The sequence below is a fragment of the Carassius auratus genome, chromosome 10 (genome assembly GCF_003368295.1).
Source record: "Carassius auratus strain Wakin chromosome 10, ASM336829v1, whole genome shotgun sequence".
Classification (NCBI taxonomy): domain Eukaryota; kingdom Metazoa; phylum Chordata; class Actinopteri; order Cypriniformes; family Cyprinidae; genus Carassius; species Carassius auratus.
The window spans coordinates 15,723,605-15,750,887 of NC_039252.1; the positions used below are offsets into that span (position 1 = coordinate 15,723,605).

At 36.3% G+C, this 27,283-nt stretch overlaps 4 protein-coding genes and 1 long non-coding RNA gene across 7 annotated transcripts; 2 read left to right on the forward strand and 3 right to left on the reverse strand.

Annotated features, from left to right (window-relative positions):
• Window positions 1–202: 202 nt before the first annotated feature.
• Window positions 203–2,765, reverse strand: ccna1 (cyclin A1). 2 transcript variants are annotated; one of them, XM_026274034.1, is made up of 9 exons: window positions 2,635–2,765; window positions 2,384–2,544; window positions 2,133–2,313; window positions 1,703–1,815; window positions 1,406–1,629; window positions 1,131–1,335; window positions 946–1,059; window positions 672–805; window positions 203–606 (listed from the first exon to the last, which is right to left on the reverse strand). In XM_026274034.1, the coding sequence occupies exons 2-9, from the start codon at window positions 2,534–2,536 to the stop codon at window positions 555–557; spliced, it is 1,176 nt and encodes a 391-aa protein (XP_026129819.1). In that variant the 5' UTR covers window positions 2,537–2,544; window positions 2,635–2,765; the 3' UTR covers window positions 203–554. The 2 variants fall into 2 exon arrangements, with proteins under 2 accessions (XP_026129819.1, XP_026129820.1); XM_026274035.1 differs by having other exon boundaries at window positions 2,384–2,541; window positions 2,635–2,743.
• Window positions 2,766–9,050: 6,285 nt separating this feature from the next.
• On the reverse strand, window positions 9,051–17,568 carry LOC113110046 (uncharacterized). The gene is made up of 3 exons (XR_003293046.1): window positions 17,469–17,568; window positions 14,279–14,387; window positions 9,051–10,624 (listed from the first exon to the last, which is right to left on the reverse strand). It is a non-coding gene; the product is annotated as an uncharacterized LOC113110046 (long non-coding RNA).
• Window positions 15,217–16,067, forward strand: sertm1 (serine rich and transmembrane domain containing 1). Its single transcript, XM_026274045.1, has one exon. It carries the CDS (start codon window positions 15,295–15,297, stop codon window positions 15,628–15,630), a length of 336 nt encoding a protein of 111 aa, XP_026129830.1. The 5' UTR covers window positions 15,217–15,294; the 3' UTR covers window positions 15,631–16,067.
• rfxap (regulatory factor X-associated protein) lies at window positions 16,881–20,405 on the forward strand. Its single transcript, XM_026274044.1, has 3 exons — window positions 16,881–17,781; window positions 17,891–18,001; window positions 19,550–20,405. The coding sequence occupies exons 1-3, from the start codon at window positions 17,416–17,418 to the stop codon at window positions 19,643–19,645; spliced, it is 573 nt and encodes a 190-aa protein (XP_026129829.1). The 5' UTR covers window positions 16,881–17,415; the 3' UTR covers window positions 19,646–20,405.
• On the reverse strand, window positions 20,189–27,091 carry smad9 (SMAD family member 9). 2 transcript variants are annotated; one of them, XR_003293044.1, is made up of 8 exons: window positions 26,663–27,091; window positions 24,715–25,279; window positions 24,348–24,605; window positions 24,143–24,253; window positions 23,124–23,345; window positions 21,520–21,776; window positions 21,342–21,448; window positions 20,692–20,825 (listed from the first exon to the last, which is right to left on the reverse strand). XR_003293044.1 is itself a non-coding variant. In XM_026274041.1 (7 exons), the coding sequence occupies exons 2-7, from the start codon at window positions 25,124–25,126 to the stop codon at window positions 20,682–20,684; spliced, it is 1,404 nt and encodes a 467-aa protein (XP_026129826.1). In that variant the 5' UTR covers window positions 25,127–25,279; window positions 26,663–27,089; the 3' UTR covers window positions 20,189–20,681. The 2 variants fall into 2 exon arrangements, 1 of the variants encoding a protein (XP_026129826.1); XM_026274041.1 differs by lacking the exon at window positions 21,342–21,448 and having other exon boundaries at window positions 20,189–20,825; window positions 26,663–27,089.
• Window positions 27,092–27,283: the final 192 nt, after the last annotated feature.

A 27,283-nucleotide genomic window follows, 5' to 3' on the forward strand; every position in this document is an offset into this window, starting at 1 on the left:
TGTCAAGCTCTGTGGTAGCCTTTGGTAAGTGCTACATGAATTTGGTTTTATAAAAAAAAAAAAAAAAAAAAAAAAAAGCAAAGCCGGTTGACTGGAGTTCTTTCTAGAAAAGGAGTCCGTGAACGCAAGAGGTCGTTGTGCACCATAAAACCCAAGACTCTTTCAGGTGTACTAGGCTGTTCAAAACACTTGACGCCAGAAGCAGTGATGCAACTTGTTTCGTTTATTGAAATTCAGTTTGAAGTACATGATATTGCACTTACTATACAAGTAAAATACATGGTGTACCAGAGAAAGAGACCCTAAGGAGAGTAGATAAAGTGGTACATTTGTTCATGTCATATACAAAGAGGGGAGAACAGCCTTCAGACCAACTGCGTGTTGGATTTACAGAAACAAGTCACTTGTTGATTAGTCTTAAGCAACCTATGATAAAAATCACGTTTTAAAAAGATTAAAAGCCACATTTAAAAACAAAGTTCAATCAATATTTACAATAGACTTAAGCGCTGCAGTTCATTTGTTGGCCTCAAACCAATGTGGTCACCAAAACATCAAGGGAGAGGCAGAGACTCCACAGGCTCAAGCAGGGACACGCCACAATATCTGAGACGAGATTTGTCATTAGTAAGAGGGTAAAGAACACAAAACATCCACATTACAATCCTTACTTTGAGCCCTTGTATTTCTCCTGGATAGCCTGTTGGGGGCGACCTGCAGCCCCTAGATGAAGTTTATGAAGCTCCATCAGACATGGGATGATCACGGCCAGTGAGTAACCAGTGAAGGCATACAGGTTTTCAGGCTGCAAGAAACAAGCCCATTTCAGGCAGATTAGAAAAGCATTTAGGAGTTTATACAGAACACTCCTTGTCCAGTTGTGGAAGCACAGAACTTCATTGATTCATCTAAATGAAGTGGTTTCAGTGAGAAGGTTAGACGCACCCACAAAACCCCATTTAGAGTGTAGTTGGCCAGACAATATGCAGCTGCAGCAGTCTTTGAAGGTAGATACTGCACAAAGGGATCCACCTCAAGCAGGCTCAACTCTGAAAGATACTGTTGGAGTAGAGGATAAGAAATCAATATCCAATTCAGATGAGAAATTGCACAAGACGAAACCCGCTCACCAAAGCAAGGTTTACAGTCCTGGCACAGATATGCCCCTCCAATGTGTACTGCATCAAAAACTGGTGAACCGTGGGAGCGGTCATGTCAAAAGCCAGCACACGGAGCAGGTGCTGCTCCATCCGAAGCAGCTGTTTCTTTGTGTAGGTGTCATCCGTGATGTACACAAACTCATCCACTTCCGGAGGATACACCTCCTCATATTTCCTAATCAAAAACACACCAAGCATTTACATCAGTAGTTAACAAACTTAAAAGAGAAGCACTCGTCACTTACGCAGCCAGGAGTACAGCAGCTGTTCCCACAAGCTGCAATTTTCCTCTCAGGACAGACATGCACGAAAGGAAGCGGTCCAGGTAATTGACAGCCAAGAAAAGGGTCTCCGAGCACAGTTTGTATTCCTCACCAACCTCAACCAGCCAGTCAACAAGGATGACCCTCATACAGTTGGTTATGTCAGGCTGCTTTCTCATGTAACCAGGCTTCGGCCTGTATTTAACCTGAGACAGTGCATTAGATAGAAAGTTAAACTATTAAAACGGCAACTGCTAAAACTAAATATCCTATACTAACTTCACATTCACGCAGGTATCTGTGGATGTCCTCCGCATATTCTGGAACACACAGGATGTCCTCATAAGCAGCCTCCTCCGGCAATGACTGCATGGAAGAATCCATGCAAGACCCTAAATATTCAGAAGAGTTTTAGGCCAGAGCCATAAGAAATGTGCACTGCAAGTGACAAGTGCCTTTCAGGTGATGTAATGTTATAAACGAAGTCAGACTTAAAAGGCTGTACTAAATAGGACTAAGTAGTCTGTTGCTCAAGTGGTAGAGGGCATTAGCAGCACAAGGTTGTGGGTTCAAATTCCCAGGGAACAAGTTAAGTAAAACTTGTTTTTACTAAAACTAAAGATGCATACATTTAAACGATTATAGCCAGATCCAAATAGATCAGATTTAAATTTACACACCCTCCCTTAGACTTAATCTGCTAGCATACCTGAACCAAGATCTTGGACCACATCATCTACTAGCAGAAGCTCTGAGGGCAGTAAGAATGAGGTCGGTTTAGTTGCCTGCGCAATGACTGGCTCGACCACGTGAACACCCAGTGTAGCACTCGATGTGCTGACGTCAAGGGTCGATGCATCACGAAGGGCTGGCACATATTTGGACGAAACCTAGTTTAAACAATACAAAAACGTTACTAATTACACTCGGAGAGCAGCATTGTAAACACTTGACACTAACCTGTCCAAATACTCGATTATGCTGATCATTCTCGGTCAGAACACCGAGCACGACCCTCTGGCCAGGCTTGAGAGCGTGCAGGCCATCCGCTCTTCCCAGGACCATGATGTTCTCCTGACGACCGGACAAAGGAGCGAAGCCACGGGAAGCCATCTTATCTGCTGAAAACAAGTCAGTTCAAGGTCAACTCAAATTATCAGCTAACGTTACTTAAATCAAATACACTTTAAACAAAACCGTTCAAAACCAACCTTTTGCTGCGTTAAACTCTTAAAGAACCAATAAATGCTCAATGAGTGGATCAAAGTGCTTTGACACTTATTGCCTTGCTAAACCTTTTATACGAGCACGTCCATATTCATGACCAATCGACATGAGGCTAGTTAACACATTTGACTTAATTGAGATACCCAGCTATTGCAAATAAAAGCTAATTAAACTCGCGTCTAAGGTATGGTCACGTGGCAACATAACCATAGAAACGCTGTTCAGCCAGTGTTGCCAACTTCTTTCAATGGAAAGTAGCTAGACCCTGCCTGAAAAGTCGCTAAATGTCGCTAGATGACGTCATATGCTAATTAGCATATTCATGACGTAAGTGCGTCATATTATCTTGCCCTTTCTGTGCTCATGTACTGCATTTTAAGGCAGCCAAAATTCTCAATAAAAGTTTTTTATTATTATATTTGAATGTTTCTGTTGTCCGACAATGGAATTAATATTATAATGACTGAAACGCGCCTATTAAGACTACATAACCAGCTCTCAAAGATGTTAATCTCTGCACTAAAATCCTATTCACGACATTATCACATACACATAAGATTAAGATAATGATTGTACTGTGATTTCGGCTATACTTGTATGTAAAATAGAGTTAGAAGCAACAGAATATATTTTTTTAACTGAAAGTGCTGCTCCTCTCTGCTCGTTGAACATAGCAGATGCAGAGAGAGAGAGGCGCACGCTGGGAGAGAGAGAGATAGAGAGAGAGAGGCGAGAGCTCGTGCGGCAGTACCGGAGAGTCTCAGAGACTAAATAAGGTCTGTCAAAAAAAGTCGCTAGATTTGTCGCTAGTCGCTTTTTTGGAAAAAAAGTCGCTATGGGGGTCTGAAAAGTCGCTAAATCTAGCGACAAAGTCGCTAAGTTGGCAACACTGTGTTCAGCCGCAGCAGCATAATGAGTTGACAGACGACGTCATGAACTTGAGTTTTTTTTTTTTGTTTTTGTTTTTTTTTAGAATTAATTAACGGTTGTTTATATAAAATTTAAACATTTGGACTTTTAAATTAACACATTTAAAATACGTAAAACACATGCAAAATAAAAAAAAATGTTAAACAGTGACATTTAGGTGTTTGCTTTCTACAAAGAAAAAATTCAAACACACACACACACACAAAACACCAGTTGTCTTTTGTATTTCTTTCACTTATAATGTTTTTATTGATTTAATAGTTCTGGGACAACAGTTCAATAAAAAGATATAACCTGTATAAAAAGGTAGGCCTACATACTTCAAAAGTAGTAAAATAAATAATGAAAGCATGAGCTCTAACAAGAAAGTTTTAATGTGCCCTACATATTACAAAAAGAAATCTGTTTCAATAAAAACCTACCCCAGGACATAAAAGTGCCCAAAGTTGCAGAAAAATGTATATTTTAGATGCTGCAACTTTTTTGTTGACTATATTTATATAATCACCCTTTAGTTTTTGCAGTTCCCCTTTATGTTCCTGCAGTGCAGCAAATGGATTTTTAAGTAGAAATATTCCATGTTGTTTCTTAGATTTATATTAGATCACACAAATTCCCTGCATAATAATTGTAAGAATTAAGAAAAGTAATATGTACAGCAACATATCACACTGCAGGACACAGCTTCCACTGCTTTCCATTTCTCATCACCCAGATTCAAAGCTGAGAAAGACTGTAGATGTGCTGCTCACACTGAGGATGTTTAAGGATGTTTACACCAGCGTGGGCTCTCATTTAAGCCTGACTCCTGCATAGACCTCTCTCAATGTGATGTAGGACTCAGCGAGTCACTGCACAGGCCTTGACCAGGGGCTTCTTGAGAAATGAGATTCTCTGCAGGTCTCACACTACAAAGCCTCTATAAATCCAATTAAAGATATCTGTACAATAAAAAACAGCAGGGCTGAATTCAATATCTCAGGCAGAAACATCTCACCACAAGATCACATGGAAAGCACCCTGACATGTTTAGAGAATTTATTGCAAATTTAAACATCAGGAAAACTGCTTACTCCACATTTCAACGGAATAGTTACAGCTTGAATGTCTACACAATCATTTGAGATTTATAGAGTATAAGACCTGCTCCTGTCTCTACATGGCCATCAAGTTTATTCTTGGAAACAGGCTCTGTCTGGAACTGATGAATTCTTCCTTACCGTCCCTGGTGCTGTTGTTTTCTCTTTGTCTGGCAGAAAGAGAAATTTCAACAATAACAGAGTGCTGACAGCCAGGGTAATCTTTGCTACAGAGCAGGATTGAGCTGCTGATGCTTAAGTCAGGTGGTGTGGGTATAAACAAATATCAGGATGTGTTACAGCAAACCCAGAGCTGCTTACTATAGTTCAGGAGAATATAAACTTTGAGATACATCTCCCTTGCAAGTAAACCCATGACATCAACACAAGAATATTCAGTGAATGCAGTATAAACACGTCAGCCTACTTGGAGTTCTGACGTGTGTTGGCCCAAGATTGGCATTTATATACGAAATAACCCTGAAACATAGTTAAGGAACGAGTTATTTGTATGTACATTTTTTTTTTAAAGTTTGGGTTGAGGAGTTCTTTATGCTGTGTAAGGCAGATTGAACTGGGTCCTTGCCATTCTATTATCATGATGTATTGCAGCTGACAATCCACCTGCAGCTGAGGTACAGCAATAAATTTCCAGTTCTCATATATGCTGAGAACTGTCGATGGCGGTTTATAGCTAAGTCCAAATCTTCCTGAATGGTGCCAAAAGTCAGCAGGCAGAAATGATGGAGATTCGCATATTCCTGTAACTTGACTGACAGAGCATGGCGTTAGTTGCTTTGGTTAAAGATGCATACTTGCGAATTTTGGTAAAAGCATCCAATTATTTTATAGGTCTATATCTTTTAGGAGGAAGACCCCATGTTTTTATTTAATTGAAGCTTAATGTAATTTTTATTATTATTTATATTTTTAGTTGTTGTTATTAAATTTTTTATCCAAAAAATATACATGTTCTGAACATGTATGATTCATATATTTAATCCAATTAAATTTAATTAAACTAAATCTATGTAAATTAGAATGTACCTTTCTAGCTATTTTATTTAGTCGTTTTGTATCCATCTGTTCATAAATGTTGAAATTTGAGAAAAAAAGATTACATATACATTATTCTGTTGAATGTTTCATAGATTAGCAATTTCTCCAAGAAAAGGCCATTTTTTAATTCACAAAAAAATTATGTTTTAAATTAAATGTACAGATGATAAATACAAATAAATTGGAACATATAATTATAGGTATTTTTTATCTATATATTTATCCATACATGTAAACATGTCTTTAACATCTACGTGTTTGTATGCAATTTAAATGAACTTTTTATTATTAAGTTTTAAAGTTTAATTTTATTCAATAAGATCATATCATATTTAACTTTTTTTGTGTCCATATATTTCTCCATAAATTATTATGAATTTAAGACAAATTATTACATATACATTTGTCAGTTAAATATTTTGTAAATCTACAACTTCTCAAATAAAAATAACTTTTTAAGTTTTTAACTAGATTAAATAAAAAAATAAAAAAACTTATTGCTATTTTTTTGTGTTGATGTTTTTTTCTGAAATCCATATCTCTGTGTATAAATGTATTTCCTGAACATGTAGGTGCCTGTATGATAGGCTGGCAGCTGCTATAGGCCACTAGAAGGTGACTGTCTGAGCTGTCAGAGAAATACAGAGACCTCTGAGACTTGGATTGCTATGCAAAGAGCATCATCTCATCTGGGAAATAAAATGGAAAACAGGAAATAGAAAGAGAGAAGAGTGTGCTCTCCGACTCTTCCTCTGACATGCTCCACTGTGTAAACCTTCCCGTAGTCCCTAGAGAATTCCACAGGATAATCCTGATTGACACACTGCTGTTGTCTGCCACAAAGCTTCTTCAAACATGACATTCTTGTCAAAAGCAGTAGAGCAGACTCAGGGTGAGAGGATGATTCATTATCAATACGACCCATTCCCCCTCAAGTTAGCTCACAGTCTAATGAAAAATGCTTCAGGCAGACTTGCCTCCGAATGTCATGCGTTAACATTCAACCTACTTGTGTGCAAAGGGAACAGACGCACCAAAGCTGGGCTGGATCGCTTGCATCAGGGGAATAAGAAACCTTCTCAGATTTTTTACAGTTTTATGGATTAGAGGAAAAATCAGCCAAGGCACTGTTCTTATCGAAATCCAACAGCATTCACTCATGTGCCACAGTGCCGGCATTAGCTGGTGCAATTATAAAGACCCAAAGGACAGGATCAGACACAGCAGGACTCATACCAACGGTCCCCAGTGGGCATCTGAGCTGACAGTGGAATGCCGCCAATATACATCTAGAGGCAGAAATTGCCCTCTGGCTTCTGTCCTTGCACATTTTATGAAGAGAGCGAATAGATGAATGTTAAAGAGGCAGTTCAGCCAAAAACATTTGGTTGTTATTTACTCACCCCTTTGCATTCCAATCCATCATGTCATGTTAATTTCTTTCTTCTGTGGAACACAAAAGAAAAGGTTTTCACGAATGGAAAAAATATATTTTTTCCCATTAAAAAATGCAAAGATCATCCTTATTACTTTTTTCATATCTTTTTTTGTGTCCGTAATATCTTTGTCAATGAATGTAAAAACTTTCAGACAAAAGATTACTTTATCAATGGATGTTTGATTATAGATCTACAACTTCTCTAAGAAAAAGATCATTTTATTTCACTTAAATTAAGTGTCAAATTGAATGAAATGAAATTAGAACTTATTAGTTATTTTAATTATTATTTTATTAAATTTAATTATTTCATATTTTATTTATTTAAATGATTAGAAACTTAAATAGAAACATCTTTATTGCTATGTCTTTTTGTACTCATATATTTTTCCATAAATGCTGAAAATTTGAGTCAAAAACAGGTGTATCTCAATAAATTAGAATGTCATGGAAAAGTAAATTTTTTTCAGTAATTCAACTCAAATTGTGAAACTCGTGAATTAAATAAATTCAGTGCACACAGACTGGAGTAGTTTTAAGTCTTTGGTTCTTTTAATTGTAATGATTTTGTGAATGAATGATTAATGATTTGCCCACATCTCAATAAGTTAGAATATGGTGACATGCCATTCAGCTAATCAACTCAAAACACCTGCAAAGTTTTCCTGAGCCTTCAAATGGTCTCTCAGTTTGGATCACTAGGCTACACAATCATGGGAAAGACTGCTGATCTGACAGTTGTCCAGAAGGCAATCATTGACACCCTTCACAAAGGAGGGTAAGCCACAAACATTCATTGCCAAAGAGTGCTGTATCCAAGCATATTAACAGAAAGTTGAGTGGAAGGAAAAAGTGTGGAAGAAAAAGATGTACAACCAACCGAGAGAACCGCAGCCTTATGAGGATTGTCAAGCAAAATCGATTCAAGAATTTGAGTGAACTTCACAAAGAATGAACTGAGGCTGGGGTCAAGGCACCAAGAGCCACCACACACAGATGTATCAAGGAATTTGCTGAACCACAGACAACATCAGACACGTCTTACCTGGGCTAAGGAGAAGAAGAACTGGACTGTTGCCCAGTGCTCCAAAGTCCTCTTTTCAAATGAAAAAAAGTATTGTATTTCATTTAGAAATCAAGGTCCTAGAGTCTAGAGGAAGGGTGGAGAAGCTTATAGTTGCTTGAAGTCCAGGGTTAAGTTTCCACAGTCTGTGATTATTTGGGGTGTAATGTCATCTGCTGGTGTTGGTCCATTGTGTTTTTTGAAAACCAAAGTCACTGCACCCGTTTACCAAGACATTTTGGAGCACTTAAAGCTTCCTTCTGCTGACCAGATTTTTGAAGATGCTGATTTCATTTTCCAGCAGGATTTCGCACCTGCCCACACTGCCAAAAACACCAAAAGTTGGCTAAGTGAACATGGTGTTAGTGTGCTTGACTGGCCAGCAAACTCACCAGACCTGAACCCCAAAGAGAATCTATGGGGTATTGTCAAGAGGAAAATGAGAAACAAGAGACCAAACAATGCAGATGAGCTGAAGGCCACTGTCAAAGAAACTTGGGCTTCCAGACCACCTCAGCAGGGCCACAAACTGATCACCTCCATGCCACGCTGAACTGAGGCAGTAATTAAAGCAAAAGGAGCCCCTACCGAGTATTGAGTAGATGTACAGTAAATTAACATACTTTCCAGACGGCCAACAATTCACTAAAAATGTTTTTTTTTTTTTTTTTTTGGTCTTATGAAGTATTCTAATTTTTTGAGATAGTGAATTGGTGGGTTTTTGTTACATGTGAGCCAAAATCATCACAATTAAAAGAACCAAAGACTTAAACTACAGTCTGTGTGCACTGAATTTATTTAATACAAGAGTTTCACATTTTGAGTTGAATTACTAAAATAAATTAACTTTTTCACGACATTCTAATTTATTGAGATGCACCTGTAACTAATTATGCATTACATATTATATGTTTCGTAAATCTACAACTTCTCAAAGAAAAAGCCCCTTTATTTCTTCCCATCCATTGAAAAAAAATATGATTTTAATGGTAAAAGACAAAAAATGCTACAGTAAAAACTATTTAATGGTAAATGAGAAGTTCTTACCTTTTTTAGGGCTTTATGTTTTATCGTATGTTGTTAAATAAATTTTTATTGCGTTGTTTTAGTGTGTTACAAAGCGAGTGTTTTGTATTTGTGTTCATGACGCATGCACCCTTTACATGTGAGTTTTTTACTTTAAATTTAAAGGGTTAGTTCACCCAAAAATGAAAATACTGTCATTAATAACTCACCCTCATGTCATTCCATTCCCGTAAGCCTTTTGTTCATCTTTAGGAACACAAATTAAGATATTTCTGATATATTCTGATTATTTTCTGATCCTCCATAGACAGCAAGGATATTACCACAATCAAAGCAGAGAAACATAGCAAGGGCATCGGTAAAATAGTCCACATGATATCAGGGGTTCAATCTTAATTTTACAAAGGTACAAGAATACTTTTTGAATGCAATCAACATTGTTTACATTCAATAGACAGCACACACATTCTGAATGTAAACCGAGCTTTATGTTGATTAAGTTCAGGGGTACTTTCCGAAATGATAAAAGATGGTAACTCTGGAGAAGAATTATTGAATAAATTATGTTATTATAGTTTTCTTTGTGCACAAAAAGTATTCTCGTAGCTTCATAAAATTACAGTTGAACCACTGACGTCACATGGACTATTTTACCCATGTCCTTGCTACATTTCTGTGTGTTGACCGTGGTAATATCCTTGCTGTCTATTCAGGGTCTAAAAGTATATTGATTTGTGTTCCGAAGACGAAACGAAGGTCTACGGGTTTAGAACGACATGAGGGCGTGTAATTGATGACAGAATTTCATTTTTGGGTGAACTATCCCTTCAAGTTTAAAATATAAAACAAAACAAAAAACATTCTAGCATATTTTTATGATAAAATTCTGGCAACCATAGCTTTTGTCTATTTATAGTAAATGTCACAGTTTGTTATGGTGTGACGTGAAGGTCATTGGGGATCAATGTTGTTTTGAACCCTGTTGACCTACATGGACAAAAACAGTTGAATGACAGGTTCAGAAAGACACAAGGGAGAGTACATGATGAGAGAATTTAATGCTTTGGAGAACTGTCCCTTTGGAGGAATAGATAGTTTTCTACTGATTCAAGATAAATCACTGATGATCCATGAGTAAGAATGTAAGCCTTCATTAATACAGAAAAAATAATTCCCATTCATTATACTAAATAATAGAAGTGACAGTCATGCTTTGCTTTGCATCGATCCATAAGCTGTGTTCCGTGTCTTCAGTGCACAGAGCAGAAGAGATAAGACCTTCCCAGGAGGCATGACGCCTCGGTCCTATTGACATGCATAGCTCTGCCCCACCGCTTGCATCCAAAGCTCCATCCATATGTCATTCCACTCCAGACTCTCTGCAGACAGACACACAGACATGTCACAAATTCGGTTACTGAGATAACAAAGAGATTTTATCAAAAACAGACATCACTGAGCTATTTTTGAAAAAATGTTTTTATGATAAAATCAGAAATGGCCAGTACTTCTTTTCATGTTTCATTCTCAATTTTTCAAGTCAAAGAAAAACACTCTCTGCCACCTGCGGATATGGTCAAATGTGACATCTGACTGACACACACTCGTAAAACTAACGGTTCTTTATTAGCATCTGTGTTCCATGAAGAACCTTTAACATTCTATGGCACCCTTCCATTCCAAAAACAATATCCTTTATAATGGATTTATAAAACTTAAAGTTTTTTTTTCCACAGTGATACCACGCTACTATAGGTCCCCCAAAACATCTTTCAATTAACAATAAAAGAAGAAAGAACCATTATCCATTACAAAGTATTGGAATTGAAAGGTTGCATAGATATTAAAATTACTTCATGGAAGCTTTATATAAGGAGTAGAGCATCACTGTGAAATCTAATTTTGGAACCTTTGTTTGTAAATAATGAAACCTTTTTAAACCTTTATTTGTGTAAAACAAGATTATTCCTGACTAAATTGAAGAAAAATCCGCACGCTTCATTTACAAAGCAAAATAGCCCTTTTGTTCAATATATTCGCCCAGCAATAGCTCTCATTGAGTGTTCATTACATCTGAGAGAGATGCCACAAAGACGGCTACATGAGAGGCCTTTCGGCTCATGATGTTGATGAGAGCGGTGATTAGTTCTGTCAGATATGAATGACTGAGCACGGCACCATGGGAGAAGACAAGACAGACGCAGGGTGAAGCCTGTCATCTAGAGTCTGAGCTGCTGAGCTGAGTAATATCACTAAGATAATCAAATCCCAATTACAGCAATTAAAGCAAGAACGATGGTATCATCTTTTGTGAGTTACGCGAGACATCCTTTTTGTCTTTAATTGAAACATAAATCAGCTGCTAAAGAAACCGAGAAGACGTCAATGAGATGAGAGGGGGAATGAAAAAGGGAGAGAGATGATAGGAATGGAACGGAGAGGGAGGGGGAATTCAGAGTACAACAGCTGGACAGTCGATATCCAGCCCACTGTTGAGATTCAGCTCCAACGCATTCAGATACACTGCTTCCTCTTTTGCTCTCAGTACAAACACAAGTGGCATCTATTTCAGCGTGCGCTATAGCTTAAGGAATCCCATGAGGAATTCACTCCGGGACCATGAGATGAGCGCAACGGATAGCTGTGTGATTTAGTGCCGACGACTCTTTTCTTTTGCATCTGAAAGGTCAGTATTTCAACTGTATTTATCAGAATTTACTATAAAAGTTGATGTTTTTGCGATTTGAATGTTAAAACTAAACTGTTCCTAAATATTCAAACTGTCTTAAATGTGTCATTTAATGTGCTGAATGGAAATTCTCATATGGTAAGATGTATTTGCTTCTAGTAAGTGATATTGGACAGTCATCAGGTATTCCAGTCAGTCTCGAATTTTTTTTTTCTCCATCCCCCCCGCTCCCCTCGTTCACTGAGATGGAGCTTTACGTTTGAGTCATTTTCTTAATAGCCACATTCTCCTTCCACAAGCTTCCCTAAACGAAATCCATGAACACAGATTAGAGCCGCACACCGTAATGACCCGCTGAACTTCTCTTGGAATTGCAGGCACACCACAAGAGGCATCGCATGATTTATATTGCCGCAGGGATTCTCATCTCACTCATAAATTGAAAAGCTGATGGGGGAACGTTAAAGTTGACTGAGGAACCGTCCAGGAAAATAAGTGTGATTTCCTGTTTGTTGCTGTCTCCTAGCGTGTCTCTGCAAACGAATGCTTCTCAGAAAAAAAATGGAAGTGGTCATAAATCATGAGCCTTTATGAGGCTCTCAGGGCCCGCTGTGGCTCAGACGACTGTAGTCACAAACACAATGAAGCTTAGGGAGCTGAAATATGCCGGCGAACAAACAAATAGCAAGTTTTGTGTTGTGAGGTGAACCGCAGACTAAAAATACTTGACTTGTTTTGTCTGCACATCTGTGGACAATTTTCAGCTTTCTCGAAAACAAATTCTGAACATCGTGAGAAACGTTACACAGATCTGCAATATTGCAGCTCATAAAATTTAATTGGTTTGCAATCGGGTCTCATTTGTTAACATTTTGTTAGAGGGACAGTTTTCACCCAAAAATTTAAATTCTGTCATCATTTACTCACCCTCAAGTATTTCCAAACTTGAGTTTCTTTGTTCTGTTGAACATAAAATAAGACATTTTTGAAAAATATGGGAAACTAAACCCCATTGCCTTCTATAGTAATGGAAAACATATGATATCAGTGGGGACCAGAAAGTGTTTGGCTACTCACATTCTTCAAAATATCTTCTTTTGTGGTCAACAGAAGAAAGAAATCCATGCAAGCGTGAGTGAATGATGACATGATTTTAATTTTTGGGTGAACGATCCCTTTAACTGCATTTGTTAACTTGAGCAAACACTTTTTGCATATTTCAATGCATTTCTTAAATAAAAAATAGTATCTTTTGTGAACAAACAAAGAACAATGCATTTTTATTCAGTGTTGGGGAGTTACTAGTTACAAATAACAGTGTTACTAATTTAATTACAAAATAAATGGTACTGTAAAAATGTGTAATTAAATTATAGTTACTTATGAAAATGGGGTTTGCACTTCTTGTATTAATATTTACTATTTCTTGTTATGTGTTTAACCTCAGAACGATCTCAATGTAAAAAGAGGAGCTAAAGTCTGATTTCATGTTGGCTGGGCTTTTTAATTCAAGAAATCAAGGATTTTGAAAGTCAGTGTTGAGTATTACTGTAAGGTTAACCCTGGAAGTGACTAACAGTTGAAAACATTCGTCAGATATTTAGAAAAGTAATCAACATGTAATCAGTTACATTACTTTAATAAACTAAAACTTTCTGAAGATACTTATTACATTTTAAATAGGGTAATTTGTAATCTGTAACCTGTTACATTTTTTAAGTAACCTTCCCAACACTGTTTTTATTAACTAATATTAACATAGATCAATTAAAAAAAAAAAAAGCAGTCATCGCATTAGCTACTGTTAATTATGTGAACAAATGGGGCCAGAATACTGTAAATTGTTACCATTATTTTTAATAATTCAAATTTAAACTACATTTTTGATCCCTGTTTAATGATAAAAAACAATGTATTTGAAAGAACACATAATAAAAAGCCACACATTGACCTGTAACCAGATGGTGAAGATGCATCTCATTTCCACACTAATGCACCTACAGAACAAGCACACGTGCTCTCTTATGAATTGATTCTCACACAGCTGAGGTGACCTCCGCTAAATCGCTCTTGTCTCAGGGGAGCTTAATGTGAATCATGTGCCGCTGCTTGTAAATATGAAGAAGGGTTCTGATCAAAGCTGAATGCATGTTGGTCTTGTGTAAGCTCAGATTTTGAATGGCCACAAACAAAGCATTTTTGATACCGACAGCCTGTCCAACAAATGATTTGGCATGTTGTTCTCTTTAAATTGGGAAACTCTGTGACATTTTCCTGCTCGGGTACCTCTCAATCTATTATTCATGAGGTGCGAGTATGCATGCTGTGTAAACAACAGACTGACCTTCTGTGTGCACCACTGAGCCGATGTGACCACCCCAAAGTCCTAATGGACCAGCGGTGGCCTATCAACAACCCGCACCAGCTTACGAGCCCACTGATAGGCAGGTTGCCTGGATACAAAAAGCATAATTAAATGTGATTATCATCCGCTTCACATTCAATCTGAAGTATGTAAGTGTTCTGGTTGTTGTTGTGTTTTTCTGAACCATACAAATCCAACATTCATCAAAGACAGAGGTCAGTTAAGGAAACTGTCAGCTGTGTGTCAGTGAACTCTGGGGGCTGGACATAAAATATGACTGGCCTGTTAGATGGATAGCGATATCGCACAATATTCTTATTATGATGATGCATTGGTCAAGAAGTGGAAAGGCAACGGATTGTGCATTGGTTGCACTTTGGAAAATGTCTTGGAAAAGAGTGTTTAATAGCTGATATTTTTGAAAAAATATCAGAATACATATTTTTTCATATATTTTAATATATCATGTGATTATATTATAATAATTTGTGTTTTATTGTTTAAAGGTGTAATATATTATTTGAATATAGTATTAATGTATTATTATATTAATATTAAAATAAATACTTTAATATTAATGTTCTATTTAATACATTTAATAAATTAATGTTGTTTTTTATTATTATTATTTATAATTCATTAAATATTCCATAAATTAAATCAGCATATTACAATCAGACCTAACGAATGCTCAAGGCGAATGGAATAACATTAATATGTCCAATAATATTTTAAAATATCTTCAAATGCTAATATAATATATTAAAATAATATATATATCATAATATATTGTGTAATTATAATAAATTGTAATATAATATAAAATGTGTTTATATTTTAATATAATATTTAATTGTAATAGAATAGAATAAAATGTTTTCATATGATCACATGAACTCAATCCCCTATGAGGTTTAGGTGAATAGCAATTTAATTGAAAAGAATGTGCCTGTAAATAATCGTTTATCTATCCTATTTTGCCAAATCCAGCAGATATGTCTGGGATGGATGGGCCTGTGGAGGAGATAAATGGGACGGAAGTAAACAGCGAGAGTTTCCTGAGGTTCAGCCCTACATCTGTTTCTACCGGGGCGGCCGCTGCCTCATACGGACGGACTGCCAATGTTTACGTCTACGTCTCCATCTTCCTCAGCTTGCTGCTCTTCCTGCTTACCCTGCTGATCATTGCTCTCCACCGGCTGAAGAACATCATATCTTCCAGCTCTTCATATCCAGAATGCGGCAGTGAGGCCGGGAGCTCCTTCACTAACATGAACATGGAGATCTGCAGCATCTCCTCACAGAGATCAACAGTATCATCGCTGTCCTGACAGCTGAGAAAGACAGATCGATTACTCATGTCTGAACGTACTGATATTCTAGAAGTTTAGAAACATTTTAGCAAGTACTTTAAATAGTTATCATTATTATCAGTGTCATTTTCATTAACATTATTCAGATTAAACCATTCCACCAACCCTGTATTACTTAAATTAAATAAACCACAGAAGACCGTACTGAAGCATTTTCATGAAAGCTTTGTATGATTTTGGAAAAATATTAATGACTTGTGTATGTCAATCACATTGTGTACATAAAGCTGACTCTATGATGACATTTTCATAAAAGAATATACTTAAAAAAATCAAGAATATATCAAATGCAACATGTCATCCCTTGGAAGCCTTGAATAAAATCTGATTTGCTCAAAAAATATGTATAATAATCATGACTTTAATTCATCAAGCAAAATGTCGGACAACAGGAAAAATCTGTAAAAAATGCATACAAGCTTCAGGCACACTTATAAATGCATGAGTTTCATTGCAATATAAATAAAATATAGCAAACAGACCATAATAGATTTATTGTTTAAAACTCACTTTTGCATGAACTTTATAATAAAAAAAGCCAGTTTCACTTAGGTTCACACAGCTCACAGGTCTGTTATCTATGGATCCAATACTGTTCAACAACTAGAAAAAAAGTCCAAATACTTTCTATAATGTTATATAATTTAAAACTAATAATTTTGTATTTAACTGTCATTTAATATATATATATATATATATATATATATATATATATATATATATATATATATATATATATATATATATATATATACATATATATATATATATATATATATATATATATATATATATATATATATATATATAATTCTGAATTTTATCACTTATTTAAGACATTTTATGTCAAATTAGGATTTGCTAAAGCATTTTGTCCTTGCGGGTGCTTTCATATACACAATAGAACTATTTGATATATTTAGATAATTGTCTAGCCTAATTACTTGATACTTTTCCCAAATGGATCATAGAATAGAATAAAAGCAATACAGTCTGCAATAAACACAGCAATCTGATATCCAACACAGATAATTTATAAATAACGAAGTCAGGGGGCAATGAAGTAGTTAATTGAGCTGTTAGGATGAAACGAGAGCTGAAAGGTTTCCTGATCTCAGCAGTTATGTGCTGGGTGAGATGGAGCATTTGTTCTTAGGCACGTGTGTTGGATGTAACAGTAACTTACCTATATACCATCGATCTGATGTCGAGGCTTTTCGAGACTCTGTTCTGGTCTTTTTGTTTGTTAGTGGTCACTGGTCAGCATTGGAGGTACATTGTCAGTGTTCTCTGTACACTGCGCCATAAACGGAGTGGAAAGTGTTTTTTTTTTTTTTTCTCTCTAATTTGTCATTTAATCTGGTGTCTAGTTTTCTAATTCATATATTTTAGAGTCGCCGTGCAATGTAGTTTTAGTCCAGTGTATTGAAGTATGTGCACCGCTTGGTGGTGCCGCTAGAGGACGCAACTTCCATTTGATCACACAGGCGAGTCTGTTTATCTGCAGCGGCCATCGCTGTTTTGTTTTTGTCGTGACAGGAGTCCTTCACATATTTTACCGTATTTATTTATTTATCTGGTTACTTTTATTTAAAAATTTGACATTTTTAATGACAGTCATATGAAATCAGATTAAACCTGGTTTATTCTGTGCCGAGTTCACAAATAAGGCAAGTCTGGTCAATACGTTCAGGTCGGATGACAGGTGGGAATTTGGGTTTTACGTTACCCTAAAAAGACAAAATGAGCGACAGCGTTCATCTTAGTTCAGCAAACACAGGTAAAGACAGCCAAACCTCGGCTGCGGACAGCAACGACCAGCAGGACCAGGAGAGCTTCCCGTACGACGCGGAAGACCCGGGCGAGGAGAGCGACGCGCCGGAGGCGAGAGACGGCACGGTCAGTCCGGAGGAGCTCAACGACGACGACACGTCCGGAGAGAGCGAGAACGTGCCCAAGACCTGCATCTATGACGGCTGCACCGAGACCACGACCCAGGTGGCCAAAGCCAGGAAGCCCTGGATGTGCAAAAAACACCGGAATAAAATGTACAAGGACAAATACAAGAAAAAGAAAAGCGACCAAGCCATGTCGTCTGGAAAACTAGACGTAAGAAATGCTTATTTGGGATTAACGACAACCTTAAATGCTTTAGATTAGTTTTTATCCGAAATTTCTAAGCTTAATTCAAATAATTGTGTTTGTTCGTGATGTGAAGGAGGCTTCGGAGGAGAGGCCTGTATCTGTTACTAAGCAACGGCTGGGTACCATGGGAGACAGACCAGCCAGACCGTCCCTCATTGAGCAGGTGCTGAACCAGAAGAGACTGGTAAGAGCATTAAACACCTTTTGTTTTTTATAGTAATAATTAGTTTTAGTCATATACTCCTTTTTGACATAATGCCATGGATGCAGGGAGTGTTATTTTAGTGTAATAAAAATACTATTATTACAGTTTACTATTATAGTTTTTATTACTATTCTGAATTGTTTTTTATTTAATATATTTTTTTTTAGTTTTAGATTAAAATTTAATTACGTATTTTTGTCATTTCTTATGCAGTTATGGCCAAAAATATTGGCATCCTTGGTAAATATGACCAAAGGCGGCTGTAAAAATTCATCTGCATTGTTAATCCTTTTGATCTTTTATTAACAAAAATCACAAAAAGGTATCCTTTCATTGGATAATAAGAATTTAAAATGAAATAAAGGTTTTTCTCAAATACTGGTTGGACACAATTATTGGCACCCCTAGAATTCTTATGAGTAAAATAACTCTGAAGTATATTCCCATTCATATTCACAATTTTGAGCACGCCAGCATGATTATAAACATGAAATTATCTGGATTGATTATGGATGAAGGAATTTTCTTTGATCTCCTGTCATGTGTTCTCTAACCTCATCAGGCATTATAGGAGAAAATTTAGACCTGTTAAACTGGCAAATTGAGGTTTCAATGTACTGTATAAAAGGGTGCCGTTAATTGTGGCCAATGTGTATTAGAGAAAAACATTTATTTCATAATGATATTTCCCCCCCATTTTCTTATTATCCAATGAATGGATACATTTTTGTGATTTTTTTTAAATGAAAGATCAAAAGGATTAACAATGCAGATGAATTTTCACAGCCTTCTTTGATCATATCTACTAAGGGTGCCGATATTTTTGGCCATGGCTATATATTTTGTTTAATTTTATTTAATGCTTAAATTGTAGCTTTATTTGGTAACATTTTTAAATAAGGTCTCATTTGCCAAGTAAATTTATTAACTGTTTATTAATTACCGGTAAGCATTCATTCATCGTTGTTCATGTTAGTTCACAGTATATTAACTAAGGTTAACAGATAAACATTTAAAATGTTAATAATGTACTAGTAATATTTGAACTCAATATATGAATATAATAATTACTGACAAAGATACTTGTATTGTTTTAAGTTTTTCAACTAACATCTATGTTCCGTTATTTCCGTTTATTTTTTAGAAATTAATCTGTGGCATATGTTGTACAAGGCATTAAGGACAAAAAATTAAAATCACTCAATGCAATGCAAAATAAATCTGTATAAATAAATGTTTTTTGTTTTTTTTTAAGTTCATTAGTTATCAGATTTTAAATATGCACCCCCAGGATCCTGCATTTGCATAAACACACACATATATATGTATGTGTGTGTTGATCGACTGTTTGTTTGTAAGCTGTTTTTTGTTTTATTGGGTTAGTGTTAGTTAATTTTATATAATTTCAAAATGTCATGTGTCTTTTATTTGTAATATAAAAGCCATTCTTATTTATATTAGCCCAGTATTATTTCATAGCAAAGTGACTTACCCTCAGTTCATGTTGTGTTGTTTTTTGGGTTTCAGTCTCTGCTGAGGAGTCCAGAAGTCATCAGTTTCCTTCAGCAGCAGCAGCGTTTACTGACCACACAGAATCGAACTCAAACACAGCACGACTTCTGAAGACTGAAGAGGTTTTACTCATCCTGTCGACCATTTAACGCAGACACATTTTCAATGACATTTTTACAACGGCAGTATTCTATACTCGTGTGAGAACCATTAGCATCTGTGACCACCAAACAATCCTTGATGGTGTGGAGACTATCAACACTGAATTCTGAAAACTTGGATGTTTGACAAGGATCTGATCGATCTGAAGTACTTCTGTCATCATCAGTCTCTTAGATATCATGAAACGAATGAGCAGCTAAATCTACTATATATCAACAATGCATTTGAATAACTACCATATTCCGCCACATGTAGTGTCTTTTAGGACTTTTCAATTATTGACGGAAAATATGAAATGGCAGCTGTTATCAAAGGATTTTTTAGTGATCAATCCAATCTGTAATAATGTCACCAGTAAAAGCTATAGTTTAGTTTCACCTTTTTTTTAACACATCTTGACCGTGTAGCTGAAAGTAACATTGTACATACAGAAATGTTCATCAGCTTTATTATTTTTTTTAAACACGGTGTAAACTCAGTAAGTTGCTGAGGGCGTTCCAATGACGTTTTATTGATCTTGTGCAGTTTTCAGCTTTACAAGCATTAATACTAAAGGTTTTTTCAGGCCATACAATAAGCAGGCAGAAATAGAAGGGAGTTTTTTGTATTACAAGAACAAGAAAGCTAACGCAAATACAAAACAACATGAAATGTTATAGAAGACACATATTAGCCAAAATATGACACAAATAAACCATTTCCAGAACAAGTACCTGCCTAACACTTTTCTTTGGCTTCCTATTAGAGAGTTTCTTTCTGAATTGATCTCAGCTACTACATACTGTGAAGTAGTAGTGTTTTTTATTTATTAAAATCATTGCAACACTTATCTAACCACTGCTTGCTTAACAGCATGATATTGTACATATATGCAGTACCATAAACATCCACTGAAAAGACATTTTCACAAGAGAAAGAGCATTATGTGTCTTGGGGCACCATAAAAGTCTATTTGAGAACTATAATCCCCTTGCTCTGTAATGCATTAGGAGACAGAGGAAATAGGATTGTGTGGGGAGCCCATCTGGGTCAGAACTTTGTCTAGCCACTGCAGCGGCCCATGCAGGTGGATTTCTATCCAGCAGGGGGTGCTGGTGACATCCTGACGGTGGTACTCGGCTCCCCAGCCCTGGGAAGAGGACAGATTTCATTCTCAATACTTGGGCGTGTTTATTCAATGTCTAAAGCAACAAGCAGGTTTTAAAAGCAAATCAACAACAGTGATACAAATATTTAAAATATTTCATTTCCAATTGACCAGCAGCACCTAAAGGAATTACAAATATAATTGCAAACTTGTTTCCCAGAACCTTGCATTTAATTCATATTTTAGCTTAGAAATGGTCACAATCAATTTATAGTTTTTTTGTGTGGATGCACTTAAATCAAGCAGGGGAAATTGTATGAGTCGCATCAGTCAGTAACTGGAGAACTCTAGAGCTATGGGATCTGCAGTGTGTTTTGGCAGAGCGGCATCCATAAAAAAGCAAGCCTGAGATTAGAATAACTGCATATTAAGTTTGCATAGCAACACATAGAAGATTTCTATTTGGAAGTGCTAAGCCCCTCAAGAGATGCAAGCTTGTGAATGATGTTCTACGGATTCTACACTGATTCAATTCTTTTAAGTGAATCAGAAGCATACCTTAGAACCAGTGTCATTTTATTCCCAGCGCAGATTTGACTAGTGACACTAATGAGTTGGTTCTTCTGCTGGAGGTAGGCAGGGTGTTGCTATGCTGTTCTAGGTGGCTGCCAGGGTATTAACATGACCTTTATTAGTCACTCATGATGCACCACATAATTTAAATAAACCTCTTTACCTTGACAAAGCTCATCCTGATGGTGCACATCTTGGTAAGTTCATACACCACCTCGAAGCCATGATTGACAGACTGTGACAGCAGCTGGGCAAACAGCTGGTTGTTGAAGATCTTCAGGCTGCATCCACTCGGGATCTTGCAGACGGTGGTGGGATGGAAACCGTGCTGGTAGTTACAGTTCCGACTCTGTACGAAAATACTGCTGTCACTCAGACACTCTGCGTACACCTCTCCTCCGACGTAATACAAGTGCACACCTAAAACAAAAGAGGAAGACTTTAAAAATGGGTTAGTAATTGCACATTTATCATTTAAAGTCATGAAAATGAAATCAAAATGTATTAACACTTATTAATTGTATAAAAAAAAAATGGATCAAATTGTTCCAAATGTTCTTTTTGTAAAAGAGCTTTCTGGTTCCACTGGAACCAATTTTTTTTTATTATAATTTTTTTTACAAGTCATTATTTTAATAGACTTGTGTTCAGTCTCATTCCATTCTAGTATGTAACCAGTAACTTTTATGAGTTTATAAATTATACAACAGTGCATTCTACTTATTCTTTTACTTTTCATTTTCATAATACAGAATTTTCTTTTAAAAACAAACTCAGATTTAAGTTTGTAATCGCCAACCTCGAATTATGAGTTTAATATAGAGTGATAACATAAGCATTTAAGACCCATTAAGCAGGGTTATTATGGTTAACTATAATAAAAACTATTAAAAACATTTTGTTGATTTAAATAAAAAAATTTAAAAATCTGAAATTTTGTCAACCAACTGAAATACAATTAAGCTGAAGCACTAAATATACTAAGTGGAAATAAATGCAAACCTCAGACAGACGAAGAAATTTATTAAAACTTTAAACTTATATAGTCATATTAAAAAAAGAAGCAAAAACAAATGCACATTAAATGATTAAAAATTTAAGTAAAATGAAAATATACAAATATATTTATAACAGTATATAAATAATACTAAAATAACCCTGCTTTATAGGTCAACAAAACGAATACAAGTAACATCTAACAATTTCTAATTTGTATATCACAGGAATCACTATCCCCAAACCCAGCATTCATCACGTTTTATCACATGCCAAGCAGAAACCTTAATAATCTCCATTCTCCTGAAGCATCCTGATCTGGATTATGTCGTTGTCCCACCAGGATCTCTCACACAAGTAGATGGAACTCAAACTTGGCATCTGTCCATCTGTGCCCAGCAAGTGTATGTGTGCATACTCTTCCCTGACACTGTTGTAACCTATGGCAACACTTAATGTCTTTCCAACACTGGCACAGTGACGCTTATCTAGTGCCCTGAGAAAAGCCAACATTCGGATAATGTGGACTCTATCTGTCTCGCTGGCTTTCTGAAGTGCAGTGTTGATTGGCCAGCACTATCTGGCACCATAAAACAGTGTCAGGCAAGTGGTGATTTTAATGACCTTCTCTCGGAATTGAGTCAACTACGGAAGATTATCAGCAGCTTGATCTTCTCAGAACAACTGTTTTCTCTCTATATTTGATCCCAAAACCTCAAAGATAAAAAAACAAACAAAAAAAAACATGGAAATGCAAAACTTTCAACAAACCTTTGCCTATGTGTCTGCGAGTGTTTTCAATGGTGGAGTTTCGGTTGACGTTGGACAGTAATCCGAGGCAGAAGCGGTTCTTGTTGTTTGAGGGGTCTGTGAAGCCGTCCACGAGGATGCTTCTGGAAGAGGCATGGAACGTCTCGCCAACCCTGTTGTTTAGTTCATAATACGCCACTGAACACCAGTATTCTGGTTCCTCATAACACACCGGCCTCAAGTCTGGAAAAAAAATGATAATACCTCATAGTATTCAGATTCATTCCACTTTCAAGATGCATTTTAATCAGAAATGATTTTCACTTGAACTATTTGGGCACACCAGATTGGATTAATTTTTCTCATGATTAAAAAAAATTAATAATAATTTTAATCTGGTTCATGGTTAAAAGATTGAAACTAGACATTTAGAGATATAATGTGCGCAAATACAAATGGAGATTTCTTTAATAAATTCAAACAATAATTCAAAAGACTTTAAATTGTTTTAAATGGATAGGTTAAAGCCCATTAACACCATAACAATAACTATAAAGATAACTATAAAACTAATAACTATATTAGCATCTGCACCAATGCATAAAAGTGTTTGCTGCAGTTTTGTCACTACATATTTAATTTCCATTAGTGTTATCTCATAGTTTTGATGATTTTTATTCTAAAATTGATTATTTTAGTATTACTTATATACTATTTTAGTATTTATTAATAATTTAAATGAGTTTTTATTTTTATATTTTCAGCTATTCTTTTTAATTGGAGTAATTATTCTTCAAATACTTCTAAGTTGTAACTGTATTTCAGTTTTAATAATTCCATGTATTGTTTTTAATTTCAGTTAGTTGTTAGTCTCCTCTTTTTTGTTTTCAATTTTTAATTTTAAGTTTATTTTCATCTAATTATCAACTTTTTATTTTATTTCCGATTTCTTTAACAGTTTTAGTTAATAGTGTGTTCACAACGGTTTCACATTTTAATGTACACAATGCACAGTAAGTATATTTAGTCTAGTGTCTCACCTCTATGAGGGGCTGACAGAATGAGTTTATTAGCGTTGGAGGACTCCCCTGGTTTCACATCCTCAGGTGGAGAGGTCTCCATCATACTGTAGGGTGGTGGAGGTGTCTCTGCTGTGGAAGGAGAGCGAGTTTTTGAATGATCAAGATGATTGTCATCAAATAAAAGCCTGAGAAATCATTGCTAACGAGAGTTCCTTTGTTTTACCTGTAATTTGGTAGGGGCTCCCAGGGTCCGTCCCACTGCTGGGGGAGTTGGGGTAGCTGTGCGCTGTCGGGGACTGGTTTAAAGAGCTGGAGGGCGATGAAGAGAATGAGCTACAGGGTATCGATGGGAAGGAGTCGGGGTAAGTGGCATTCTGGGGCATGAGAGACTCATTGTGCAGGGAAGCATTTCGGAACTTTGCCAATAAGCTGTGCTGGGGATTGAACTCACTGTGACGTGGCACAAGAACTGGGGGCAGAACTGTTTGGGGAAAAAAAATGCAAGAAAAGTTACTTACAGATGCATAAAGTGATAATCGATATGGAGAAAACAAACAAAGAAGATAAGCAGTATGTGTATTGATTACTACCTGGCGTCTCCACACGGCGGTAATGATATGGATTGATACAGATTTCCTTTTGCTTAGAGCCGAAAGGAAACTCGCAGCAGTCCAGGGCTTTGAGCTCGTGGTGGGACTGAAGATCCGGCCAGCGCCACACTCTGCAGTAGATAACATGTGGCAGACCTTTACGATGGGACACCTGGAGCCTTCCGTCCAGGGACCGAGGAATGGTAACGCATTTACTGGGCTGGCCAGGACAGCTCAGAGCCTTTTCCAGCTCTTCCATGGCCCCTTTTTTCTTCTTGAGCTTCTTTACGAGGGAATCTACAGCCTTTTCCGCCCACTTTTCCTCCTCATCTCCTTGTTTCCAGCCCAGCAGCCTTTTCACAGCTGGACTGGTGAAGGAGAAGAGGGACGTGATGGATGTAGTGGAGTGCATCTTGTAATGGATTTTTCTCAAGGTTTGTGGCAAATCTGTTTTAAATCACTCCAACCTAGGAGCTTCAGTTTATGTCTTTACAGCCAAGACGCAGGCGGGTATAGAATAAACCCCCTGATGGTGATTTTTTCGTCGGGCAGCCAGCCGTGTAATCTGGTGAAAAAAAAGCAAAGAAGCATATCAGATTTGCATTAATAAAATGATAATTGAATAAAATTAATTGAATACTTGATACAATTTAAATGAATTGATTATTTAATTAATTAATTAGGTAATTATTTCAAATAATTTTAAGTGTTAAAAAATGTATTAAATGAAATGATTTAATTATTATTATTTGTTTAAAAATAAATTTAATAATAATAAATACATGAATTTAATATATATATATATATATATATATATATATATTCTTTAAATTAATACAAATGGAAAGTTAAAAAATATAAACAATTATTTTTGTTTCCATTGTGGTCATATAAATATTTTTTACATTGCACAAATGAAACTTAGATACTTATAGTTATTTGTGTATTTAGTAAAACAAAAATGTATACTTTTTGCATTGTTATTTTGAATTAGTGACAAAAATGTGCCTAATTGTCATGTAAAAGAATGCCAAATTATGCCAAAATCTAAATTAATATGAAGCAATTTTGTTTTTCTTTCTTATGACTTTAGGCTCAAGTTTGACATGGACATCTTTTGTCTTTTCTGAAATATTGCTGTCAACAGGTACTGTGTTTCTCACTGGACCTCACCTATTCGTCCTCTCCCTTTCCTGCTGAAGCTTTCTGATGCAGAAAACGATCTGTTAAAAATCAATGCCGTTTGAGCATTTGAAACCAGAGATGCTTGCTTCCCTCTTTGGCCAGACTGGGCAAATAATAGCTTCTGAAAATATTATTGCATGCAATACTAGAGGTGTTAACCCACCCCTAGCTAAATCAAATAACTATAGGAGAAAAATGAGACCATACTGGACTAATAGCGGTGCATGAAATCATGCTTCGGTTTCAAATAAGCAGAGGCAGGCAGATCAGTTGAGGGTGAATTCATCTGCTCTGTTCTCAAAGCCAGTGTGTCCTTATGAAACTGGCGTCTAGCAGTCTGAGTGCTGAGATAGGCTAAATCACCTAACTCCCCCGCGAACGCGCATACACATACTTTCCACAAACTTCACTTTGTTTTTTTTTTTTGCTTTAAGAAATACTGTAATGTTACATTTAACACCATTTAAAAAAAAAAAACTATGCCAGGTGTAACAACTGTCACGAGACGTCTCTCTGTGGAGCAGCATCTTTAAACAGCAAGTGGCATAACAAACAACATCTATGTTTACAAAGCCTACCGTGTTATATGGGTTTACGCAAGAAGCAACAAGTTTTAACGTGAGGAAGTTAGTAAAAGTAAAAAAATAATAATAATAATAAAAAAAACACTTGTCATGACTCATTCTTATAAATCATAAAATGTTACAATTTTAATTCCTGGAATGAAGTTTTTATCTATAATAATACGTGTTTTATTCCTTACCTTAATGTGACGAGTCGAATAACAATCCACGTAGTGGGGTAATTCCGCGAAAGAGACTCGCGCCGATTGGAGGTGTACAGCGCGTGTGTTTGGATGGAGCGAGCGCCGCGGCGTCAGTCTGACTGGAGCCTCAGCGCCTTCGTGCGGAATTCATCCGCAGCTCCTGGAACTCTCCCAGGACGTCAGACACGCACAGGATCATCCCATTCAAACAGAGCAGCCTGAGCCTCACTCACAGACTCAAAGGCCTGAGAGAAAACAGCTCACTGAGAGCAGCGGCGTTTCACTTTTAATTTGTTTTCAGTGTCAGATGACAAGTGTCAACAGTTGTTTTCCCTTTCACAGGAAGCGATGCACCTTTTTGGCCAAGGTTGTAAAGAGAAAGTGATTTGTTGAAGTTTTAGATATTTTTTTAGCGGAAATTTCTAGAATGTGACTTTCAAACGGCAAACGTCCCAAATTAATTTCTGACCACCGTCAATGTAAATGTTACACGCTTAAAATTGCAAAACTAATGTCAATCTATCTATCTATAACATTTGTATATATTCTCGTGTGTACATATATAACAAAAGTAAAAAATAGTGGCAGGCTACGGAAACGTTGTTTGTGAAGCCTGCT

Coding starts and splice junctions, on each gene's coding strand:
- ccna1 (XM_026274034.1), bottom strand. CDS start 2,536: ATGGCTTCCCGTGGCTTCGCTCCTTTGTCCGGTCGTCAGGAGAACATC. Junction 1,816..2,132: donor GGTCCAAGATCTTGGTTCAG/GTATGCTAGCAG, acceptor CTGAATATTTAG/GGTCTTGCATGGATTCTTCC. Junction 1,630..1,702: donor GATACCTGCGTGAATGTGAA/GTTAGTATAGGA, acceptor GCACTGTCTCAG/GTTAAATACAGGCCGAAGCC.
- sertm1 (XM_026274045.1), top strand. CDS start 15,295: ATGTCTGGGATGGATGGGCCTGTGGAGGAGATAAATGGGACGGAAGTA.
- rfxap (XM_026274044.1), top strand. CDS start 17,416: ATGAGCGACAGCGTTCATCTTAGTTCAGCAAACACAGGTAAAGACAGC. Junction 17,782..17,890: donor TGTCGTCTGGAAAACTAGAC/GTAAGAAATGCT, acceptor CGTGATGTGAAG/GAGGCTTCGGAGGAGAGGCC. Junction 18,002..19,549: donor TGCTGAACCAGAAGAGACTG/GTAAGAGCATTA, acceptor TTTGGGTTTCAG/TCTCTGCTGAGGAGTCCAGA.
- smad9 (XM_026274041.1), bottom strand. CDS start 25,126: ATGCACTCCACTACATCCATCACGTCCCTCTTCTCCTTCACCAGTCCA. Junction 24,254..24,347: donor GAGCCCCTACCAAATTACAG/GTAAAACAAAGG, acceptor CTCCTTCCACAG/CAGAGACACCTCCACCACCC. Junction 20,826..21,519: donor TCAGGATGAGCTTTGTCAAG/GTAAAGAGGTTT, acceptor TCCTCTTCCCAG/GGCTGGGGAGCCGAGTACCA.